We start from the raw sequence: 10,769 nt of genomic DNA, 5'->3' as shown, positions 1-10,769 counted from the left end.
TTATCCGGGGTCGGGTCGCGGGGGCAGCAGCTTTAGCAGGGGACCCCAAACTTCCCTTTACCGGGCCACATTAACCAGCTCTAACTGGGGGATCCTGAGGCGTTCCCAGGCCAGTGTGGAGATATAATCTCTCCACCTGGTCCTGGGTCTTCCCCGAGGCCTCCTCCCAGCTGGACGTGCCTGGAACACCTCCCTAGGGAGGCGCCCAGGGTTCATCCTTACTAGATGATCCTGAACCACCTCAACTGGCTCCTTTCAAAGCAAAGGAGCAGCGGCTCTACTCCGAGTTCCTCACAGATGGCTGAACTTCTCCCCCTATCTCTAAGGGAGACTCCAGCCACCCTCCTGAGAAAACCCATTTTGGCCGCTTGTACCCTCGTTCTTTCGGTCATGACCCGGCTATCATGTACAAAGGTGAGGGTAGGAAGCATTGCTTTTTTATAAAACGTATTATATATATTCCTAAACACATATTTAGTCTGAATTTATATGTATTTATTTATTTTGAAGGGTTTGACAATGACTTTCTGTCACGTTCTGTTTACACTGTACCAGCCAATAGTGTTGGACGTTGCAGGTTGCCAGGGTTGTCGGTTGTTCGGGGTGCAGCTACTGTAGGCCGGCACTGGGTGAAATGCAGTTTGCTGATCCTGCAGATGCGTCACAGGAGACGGGCAAAAACCAGAGTCAATATAGGCCAAGCATTCACTCGAAGGACTGACATAAAGGAGTTAACGGCATTAAAACGCTACGTTTTTCCTTTACGGCTAACGGTAACAGCTAACGGTAATGTCTAACGATAGGTGCTAATGGTAACTGTCAGTCAAACTACTCTGCAATACTTGTTTTTATGTGATTTGCCTGCAAGGATGGGTTCAAACAGGCTGACGCCGGTCTCCTGTAGGCAAACCTGGCAACCTGAACCTGGCAACCCGACTGCTGGAATTATTTTCTATTGTTGCGACTACGATCTTGAAACATTAGATGGCGGTGTTCTGCTCATTCTCCATATTAGACCTTTGAAGTCAAATATTCTATTTGTTTAATTATATTTAGCCAAATCTGATGATTTTCACGCCAAATAAGGGAAAAATGCTGAGCCTCATAGCCCTTAATGACTAAATGATCAAATACCTACATATTATTTTTTTTATTTAAATTAGCATTACGTGTAGGCCTGTTTGAAGTTATATTTAGACTGTAGAGAAAAGAAAACGTGCAATATTTAGAATTTGGAAATTATGTTTTTATTGTGTATCTACTTTGTACTATTGCATCGTAGAGAAACGTATTTTTTATTCCTCTGTATGTCTGGCACATATTGCAGAATTGACAGTAAAGCTGACTTTGACTTTTGATAAGTTTGTCTTTTTTTGTGATTCAATTTTTATTTTTGTTTAGAACAAACAAAACAGTATACAGACCAGTTGGAGTGTAGAAGACCAATAACAAAGTAAGTAAACTAAATAAAAAGAGAATGCTAATACATGAAAGATGTTAACGACATAGAATAATAACCAAAATAAAAATACATTTACACATAAGGAGGATAACAGGATAATGAGTCATAAATTGTTATTAGGACCCAAAATCTTCCTATGAAACATGTGCATTGAAGCACAGGTATTTAAAAGTATCTGTTTCATGTAACACTGAGGCCATAAGAAGCAATGCCTTAAATATTCACATTTTACTCAGTATTGCTTCAATTAAGGAGACATAAATGAACTAAAATGCACAACATGTTGTTGAGCCATGTGTAGAAAGTGTGTTAGCTGACTGAAACTTGCATCATGAACCTACTTCCAAATGTGCAGCATCAGCACTGATTTATCAGGAACCTAAAAGCGCAGCTCATGTTATATTCAGAAAAAAAAAGCATTAATGATGTCACTTAATCCAAAACTACTCTATCAGCAGAATATTTGCACAGTTGCAGAGTTTTATCTTCCTCGTGTTCTCACACTGAGCCGCCAGCCAAGAGCCAGTTCCTCTGATGATAGTCTCAAGCTCTATGGCAGCAGAACAGCACAACCAAAACACAATATCCACCCCTGGTATGTCTCCATGGAGCGTGTCAGACATGCCCTACGTGCTTGTGTGGTGAATAGCAATGGGACCACCGACCCACAGCTTGATCTGTGAGCTGACAGCACCCATCCCCCAACACGCCCATCTGTGCTGCTCTGCATAGGCAAGCAGACCTTGGTGCATGCAGAGGCTCATGAGCACTCACTGCACAGAAGACACATATGATTCACCCACTTCATCTGCACATCTCAGTTCTGTTTTGGTGCATTCCCAGCCTGCAGCAAAGATGTAAACACCTCCTTTGTCCTCAGGGTGTTAATAGCAGCAGTTGGTTGTAGTAGATCATTATCATGTCTTCACATTGGTTTTTTTTTTTCTCAGTGTGAGCAGTGCAACTTGTCTGTGTCTGTGTTTATGTGTGCAGATCCACCACATGTCTTTAAACACTCCTCCTGGGAGTTAATTATCTGCTGTAAGTGGTGGTCAGTGCTTCTTAAGATGCGCTGGTGTCTCTGCTGCTGGCCAAAGACAACTTCTTCAGTTCTTATGAATCATGTGATCACTTGAACAGCTCAATTTAATCCACCTGGGAAAAAAACATGGCTTCCATTTTTTCAACATTATCAATGCTTCACTACTAATAAACATGATTATTGATTGGTTTATGGAGTTATGTCTCAAAATCTAACGTCCCCTTGCATACGACAAAGCATAATACATATACAACTAATGCATGTATTAGTAAAACTGAATTTACTTTTACTCCAAAATATGGAAAGTGAAACTAAGCTGCAAGTCATGTGAAAAAAAGATCAACATTCACATTACATGGGCTTGAACGGCTGTTTGAATTTGCAGTGGTCTAAATGCATCCGTGATATGAAAGCATTGTTTACACATGAGCATTTTGACATCAGAGAATGGAAACAAAGGACCAATGAGAAGTGAGGGAATATGTTGTCAGGTAAAACTATTGAATGAGAAAACTTTAGCAAACTTTAGCAAACTTAAGCAAACTTTAGCAAACTTCAAAAATATGATGATCAGATATTGAAGTCTTTGCTACATGCAGTGTTGAAAGAACTATTAACATCTTGAAACTCTCTGTTACACAAAGTAGATTTGAAATGTACTTAAAGCACCGAAAGTAAAATGAAATGCAGAAAGGCCCAATTCAGATTAATATCTATTATATTACTGGATTATGATGCATACTAGTAATAACGGGACTGATTCTAATAAATAATAATAATAATAATACATTTTATTTGTGTAGCACTTTTCAGGGAAGTTAAAGACACTTTACATAATAAACCAAAAAACAATACATTTAAAATGGGCACAGGTACAGGTACAACAAGCGGGCTACAAGTGAGTACATTAAAAACAAGTACATTTAAGGAGCAAATACGTAACGGTAAAAAAGATTCAAAGAGGTAAAACGGCTACAAAGCTCATTATTTTATACAAGCAACTGTTGGTTTGTTTGTATGTTTGTTGCATTTATTTAGAATATTTCTCCCCCCAAAAATAATACACACATATATGTACATACACATCTATGCACATACATATCTACAACGGTAATCGCATTCATCATGAAATAAATATTCGAAAAGGAGTGAAAAAAAGTTAAACTTATAAACTCCCACCCCTTATCCTTCTTTATAACTTACCATAATAACTAATAATTACACATCATAATTTATTTGTTGATTTATATTTTTAACTGCAACTATCAAATAAATGCAGTAAAAAGAAAAATATCTCTTAAAGTGTGAAGTATCGCCTACAATGGAAATAGAAATTAGTAAAATATCTCAAAATTGTACTTGAGTACTGTACTTGAGTAAATCTATTTAGTCATATTCCACTTTCCATTGCTGTAGAAGTTTGGATTTTCATTTGGATGTCATTAAATGTATTATTTAATTTACTTTAATGTACTTATAATGTGTATAAATCTATATTTAATTGTTTTCACCTTCTTCTCTTTTTCCTCTCTGCGTAACGCCTTTGTGTACCTTGAAAAACACCGTACAATGTAAAGTATTATTATTATTTACCATTATAATTATTAATTATATCACAATACATTGGGCCTTTACTGTATTGTATTGTATTGCCATCTATTTTCACAAGTACACGCAGCATTACATGAGTCTACAGAAGGGGCTTCAGTTTTAGTATTAAAGCGCCGCCTGTTGACAGAATAGCGACATTGTTCCCTGCGCGTTCATGGTGTGCGAGGCGCGCACGCTACATACGTGCTGACGTCAAGACGAGGACGGCTCGACCCCGCCCCCCTGTCCGCAGCACCATGGATGCAGCACGGTGCACTACAATCCCACAGATATTAGGGTATGTCTGCTGATCCTGGACCGCGGTGAAACACCTGAGTAGATGAGAAAAGAGGTAAGATGAATTATAAATATAAATAAATAAATAATAAATATATAAATAGTTTAATGGAAGCTGTGCTGCTTTATTGACACGGTGAGATTGATGCACTTCATAAAACAGCTCTACTGTTAATACTGGTTTGGACATTGGCTGTATAGAAACATTATCTTTATTTTTAAATATTATATTTATTGTTTTAAAATATAATAATTTTAGTACCTTGTGTCGTTTTAATGCAGTATAGAGGTGCTTAGATGTACATTGTGTCTCTAGGGCTATTTGTTGAGTGCATGATGTATTCAGCCTGTGTAATCAAACAATAATTGCTACAAAAATAATATAAGAATACATAATAAAACAAAAAATAATGATTGAAGGACCAATAATAAAATCCTTAGTGTGATATATGGGTGCGATTATCATCCAATAATATTACTGACAACCTAATGTGTTCATCACTTTCTTTTAAATGGACATAAAATAAATGGTTTTTTTTTAATTTTTCTTGAATTATTAAATAAAAATCTGACTATATATTTAAAAGCTATATGAATTAAATTTATATCACTGTAGATAATAACGACAGTAGCCAACAAAGCGTTAAACATTTGGAAAATGTTGTGCAAAAATAAGTAATTTGAGCTCATCTAATTTTTGAGTGACTGCAGACACTCATAAACAATGTTTAGTAATAAATCAGGAAGGCTACTACTGAGTGTTTTACAGTGTTTGCATCTGTAACCGCGTTACTGCACAATGATAGAAAGTAGACACATGGTGGAATTTGAATGAAATAAACGTGTTTCTCCTTGACCTGACGTGTATCCGTAATAAAACATTACAAAGCTAGAGTTTGCAGACTGGGGTCCTGAACACAACACTGATGGGTGCACTGTGTTTTTACTCGTGATGGAGGAGGTGGAGCGCAGCCCTGAACCTGAAGATGAGGCGTCTATCCCGGAGGAAAGCCCTGGGCTTGGTGAGGGAGCTGGACGCCTTCCCCAAAGTGTCAGACAGCTACGTGGAGACCTCGGCCTCAGGAGGAACAGGTGGGTCCGTCCTCTGGAAACACAGAAACAATACGGCAGAGGTATCAGTAACAGCAACCCCCAGTCTGTGTCCTCCACAGTGTCGCTGATCGCCTTTTGTGCCATGGCTCTTCTGGCTGTCTTAGAGTTCTTCGTTTATAGAGACACTTGGATGAAGTATGAATATGAAGTTGACAAGGATTTCTCCAGGTAAGCTTGCTTTCAGAGCTATTCAATGTTAGTTCTCACATGAAACATCCCCCAAACAAACATGATTTTGCAGGAAATTACCGTAATATTACTCTTCTTTTTCATAATTTACAGTAAATTGAGAATAAACATCGACATTACAGTTGCCATGAAATGCCAGCGTGAGTATCACACATTATTTGTCATTCACCTAGATACATCGCTCATCGAAGTGCTTTATTTAGGTGTATGCGTTCTGTGTCTGTGGCTGCAGATGTTGGAGCTGATATTCTGGACCTGGCTGAGACCATGATCACATCCAGCGGCCTCCAGTACGAGCCTGTGAGTGAAATATGTCTCCGGTGTAGGGCAGAGGCACAGAGGCATTTTCTTTACAGTCTTTAGAGGTGTTGCTTTTCACAACTGGGTCTCTTCTCCTATGTTTGTTCAGGTTATTTTTGAACTGAGTCCACAACAGAGACTGTGGCAAAGGTAAGCTGTCATGAAATCCCGACAGGATGTCTGCAAGTATAAAACCATCTCTATATTTAACGGCTTCTGAGTAGATAAATATAATGTTTTATGTTTTAAATTCAGTTTAGGATATGAAACCATAGTCATGCTATCCTCTCAGGGGTCCGCTACTTTATTTCTTTTTTTGTGTGTGTGAGTAAGTTGGTTTAATTCTCAAATCTAATCGTCATTTTAAAGACCATAAAAGTGCATTTAAGGTGCGATAACATGCAGGCACACCAAAAAAAAGGAAAGAAAAGTTGAAACTGGAATAATTGCATATCATTCCAGATGTAAAGTCTGACAGTCTTTCATGATGTCAATCTGTTGTTGTTGTTTTTTATCCTCAGGACCCTGCATCTCATACAGAACAGGCTGAGAGAGGAACATGCTCTTCAGGAGGTCCTCTACAAAACTCTCCTCAAAGGAGGTCCCACTGCGCTGCCCCCACGGTCAGCTACACACATGCAAACATTTCTTTATTTGGTGTAAATTCTTCATTAATCTTACAAAAGCAAATAAAGTTTTGCAGATGTGCTGCTGATAAACAATTAAATGTACTATATGGAATTTATTGGTATTACTATTAATGAGATGCAGACAGCAGTTGAGTTGGTCATCACACCCGAGTTGACCGTATTCCAGTTATAGAGTCAGAAAACCTTTAGATTTAACAGATTAGCCATTATAAGCAATGCCAGGTGATAACAATGCATTATGCCCTACTTTGTGCGTACAAACACTGTAGCAACACATCCACAGATGGAAGATGGACAGTGGGGTGTACGATTATTGAATGAGGCACGCAGATATTGTTGGGTCTATGTAAATCATAAATAAGTCATAGAGTGTGGTCTGTACCTTGTCTATAAAGTGTCCTGAGATAACTTTTGTTATGATTTGGCACTGTAAATAAAATTGAATTGAATTGAAATAAGACAGTAATGTGAATATAGTAATATTCATACAGATGTAACTACTGTTGATGTCGGGTGCGGCCATGTTGGATTTTGAAGTTGGGGCAAAGAGGTTGTAATAATAAGGAGAGCTGAATAGAGGCAAGGCACTCTGGAGCGTGCAGAAACGTCTCATCCTAAGATCTTTACTTTTTAGAAATCAAGTTTTAAGTTACGTGACAATCTGTTCACACATTGGCAATAGTAAGTGATTAATACATGTAAATGTACTTTTAAGGAGTTAAACTATGCACTTAATAATTGCATGTGCGTATGTGTGTGTGTGTGTGTGTGTGTGTGTGTGTGTGTGTGTGTGTGTGTGTGTGCGTGTGTGTGTGTGTGTGTGTGTGTGTGTGCGCGCGTGTGCGTGTGTGTGTGTGTGTGTGTGTGTAGGGAGGATGCTTCTATGGAGCCGCTCTATGCTTGCAGGATACACGGGCACGTCTACGTCAACAAGGTAGCAGGAAACCTACACATCACTGTGGGAAAGTAAGAAACTAGAGGTCGCTCAGCTCCACGTACAGACTGCAGTGAACTTCAAACCAAGATCCACCAGTAGATTTTATGTAAATAGAAAAAAAACTATAAAGCTTTTGCTAACACCGGTCTTTTTATCTCTCTCAGGCCCATTCACCATCCGCAGGGTCATGCCCACATTGCAGCTTTTGTGAGCCACGACAGTATGTAACTGTTTTTACTCATTATGTTTTCTTTGGCTTGTGCAATTTATTTTCACGGCAAACAATATTTTAACTTCTAAATTTGAAAAAAACAGATTGCAGACCTTTGTCGCATACATCAAATGAGCATTTTTAACATCAATTGTACTTCTAAATGTTGCATTTTTAGATACATTATTAGTAATCCCACTTTTCTTCCTCATTCAAACTTTTAATGATCGATCTATAGATGAACTTTAAACAACTACAACTTAAGTAACTACATACATACAGGCCTACAAGTGCAGAGGACATTCTTTTCCAGGTTCACTTGTTCAGTGACTCAACAGGGCCTTGATTGAACCTGAGCTTTTTCTCCCCTTTGCATCACAGCGTACAACTTCTCCCATCGAATAGACCATTTATCTTTCGGGGAGGAGATACCAGGCATCATCAATCCTCTGGACAGCACAGAGAAAATCACCTATAACAGTGAGTTACTGCTTTGTCTCAAGAGAAAGGAGAGGATAAACATAAGATGGGAGGTTTCTGCAGAATTAATGTTGACGTTGAGACATTTATTGAATCCTGAGGTGACCCGAACTGTCCTAAGCTCACCTTGGATGAAAGTGCTTAACAGAGAGGTTTCCTTTATAGATCAAGTTTCATTGTGGGTTTATTCAGCTACATCTTCTTCTTGAAATGAATGTGAAAACCTAAAATAGAGTTGTTGTATTTTACACACTATTCTGTTAGATAACCAGATGTTCCAGTACTTCATCACAGTGGTCCCAACCAGACTGAACACATACAAGATATCTGCAGACACACACCAGTTCTCTGTGACTGAGCGGGTGAGTGAAAAGTACAATAAGCACCACAAGAGGAGAGGAATGAACAGAGAATAAAGAGAAACCTGGGATACTACTAACCGCCATACTCTGTGCTTCCAAGGAGCGGGTGATAAACCACGCAGCGGGCAGTCACGGCGTCTCCGGCATCTTTGTCAAGTACGACACCAGCTCCCTGATGGTGACCGTCAGCGAGCAGCATATGCCGCTGTGGCAGTTTCTGGTGCGACTGTGTGGCATTATCGGGGGTATATTCTCCACGACAGGCGAGTCCGGTTTCACCTGCAATCACATTTATTTATTTTTGTTTATTCAACAGGGATAGCACAGATAAACACTGTCACATCTAGGAAATAAATAATGCATGGGGAGCCCCGGACTCTGGGATATTAAATTCAATCTAAAGCAACTAGATATACAGCAGGAAGGAAGTAAATTAATCTAGCGTTGGTTTAAAGGTCCCATATTATAAAAAGTTAGATTTCCATGAGTTTTTTAAATTATAAAGCAGGACAAGGTGCTATATAAATACTGTGAAAGTATCAAAACACTCAATCCACAGAGAAATGCACACAGCCCGTATTCAGAAACTGGGCCTTTAAACGAGCTGTCAGCACTTCTGTACGGTTGTGATGTCACAACTACAATGCTTTTATTTGATTTCAACTGTCGTTATCAGTTTTTATGATGTTTATTGTATCTCACCTATGTTCGGGGACCACTTAGTTACGGTTAGGATAGTTAGGGTCTTTTTGCAGATTGTAAATGTTTTTGTATAATATAAACAGTATGATAGTATTTATAACGTGTTGCAGGAATGTCTTATTTTTAAGCAAGGAGTTAGCATTGCCTGGGCTTTCCTCGACAAACAAAAACAAATGGATTTTTTCTTTTGGATTATTGCAGAAAATAAACTCTGCGGCGACCAAAAGTGCATGATAGTTATATGTTTTGTTCAGCAAGAAAACCTACACAAATAAACACCACTTTTTAGGATTTTTGAAGCGTAAATTCAATCGCCAGAGGTAAAAAAGCTAACAATCAAGCTGAAAACGAACCACACCGCCCACTAAGCTTCCAACTGATATCCCATGACGGCGTGATAAGGTTTGTAGTCTCATTTAGCCACTTGTTAGCAACCGCCTTTATAAAAACGTACAGGCTTCAATTCATTTACAAGTGGGGGTTTGAATGATGCATTTTATCTTGTTGAACAAAACAGTATATCTCTTCAGCCTTAATATAATTGTTTATGTCTGAATGAATCCATTCTTAAACGTGTTGCTCTCTCCGTAGGCATGCTCCACGGGCTTGTTGGCTGCTGTTTTGACGTTATCTGCTGCCGCCTCCGACTTGGAGTCTATAGAGCCAGAGAGGTGAGTCTTTACCACTTATAAAGTACCAAAACAAACAGTCTGTCTCTCTATTACTGTAATATATGGATGAACTGTGTCTCTGTCTTTATTAAAGCAGTGTAAACTTCACCATGAAGTAGATCTAATAGACTTACCTTTACTGAATCTATTCTCCAGGTTGTGCAGCAACACAACCAGATGAACAATCTCAACAACCACCAGTCTCCTCTGTTGGCTGACCGCGTCCCTCAGGAGTAGCTTCTGGGGCTTTACAGTGACCACGGCTTTTTGGCTGTTGTCAAACATCGTTGTAAATATGTCATAAAATTGTGTTTTTCTACTGAAAAAATACTCTGCTGTTCAAATCCGATCATTGCACTTTAATAAAAATGTGTCCCCCGTGGCTGGAGTCATCGTTTTTTAAACATCATTTCTTTCTGTATGAGGTTTGTTTCTCTGGAAATATTGTAGGCTTTCTGTTCAGCAGCACACGTTACTGAAATTAAAATACCACTGAGGTTTTGTCTCAAAGGATTAATGCGTGGAAAACGCGTAAATCTTCATCTTGGTCTTCAAATACTTGGATCTCTGAGATATGAAGAAAGATGCTGGTCACGACTGGAGAGGATGACTGCACTAGTGTCAATCCCGATCTTTATATAAAAAAAATCTTGGTTGTATTTAAAGAAAAAATGTTTTAAGACAGAAAAATCCAGTGTTTAAGAGGTGACACATGCTGGTATTTTAGGTGAAGCGTGTGAGCATATTTATAAATTAACAAGTT

General features: G+C 38.7%; 1 protein-coding gene across 1 annotated transcript; it reads left to right on the top strand.

Annotated features, from left to right (window-relative positions):
• Positions 1–5,352: 5,352 nt before the first annotated feature.
• Positions 5,353–10,243, top strand: LOC310962623 (endoplasmic reticulum-Golgi intermediate compartment protein 2-like; the record flags this gene model as incomplete). Its single annotated transcript, XM_083935129.1, has 13 exons — positions 5,353–5,483; positions 5,564–5,672; positions 5,787–5,833; positions 5,926–5,993; positions 6,103–6,143; positions 6,515–6,616; positions 7,514–7,609; positions 7,745–7,800; positions 8,173–8,271; positions 8,536–8,633; positions 8,734–8,896; positions 9,927–10,006; positions 10,163–10,243. The coding sequence occupies exons 1-13, from the start codon at positions 5,378–5,380 to the stop codon at positions 10,241–10,243; spliced, it is 1,146 nt and encodes a 381-aa protein (XP_083791255.1). The 5' UTR covers positions 5,353–5,377.
• Positions 10,244–10,769: the final 526 nt, after the last annotated feature.

This window comes from Echiichthys vipera (assembly GCF_963691815.1).
Source record: "Echiichthys vipera genome assembly, chromosome: 20".
NCBI lineage: Eukaryota > Metazoa > Chordata > Actinopteri > Perciformes > Trachinidae > Echiichthys > Echiichthys vipera.
The sequence above is the reverse complement of the archived record's forward strand: the minus strand, read 5'-3'. Positions and strand labels throughout refer to the sequence as shown.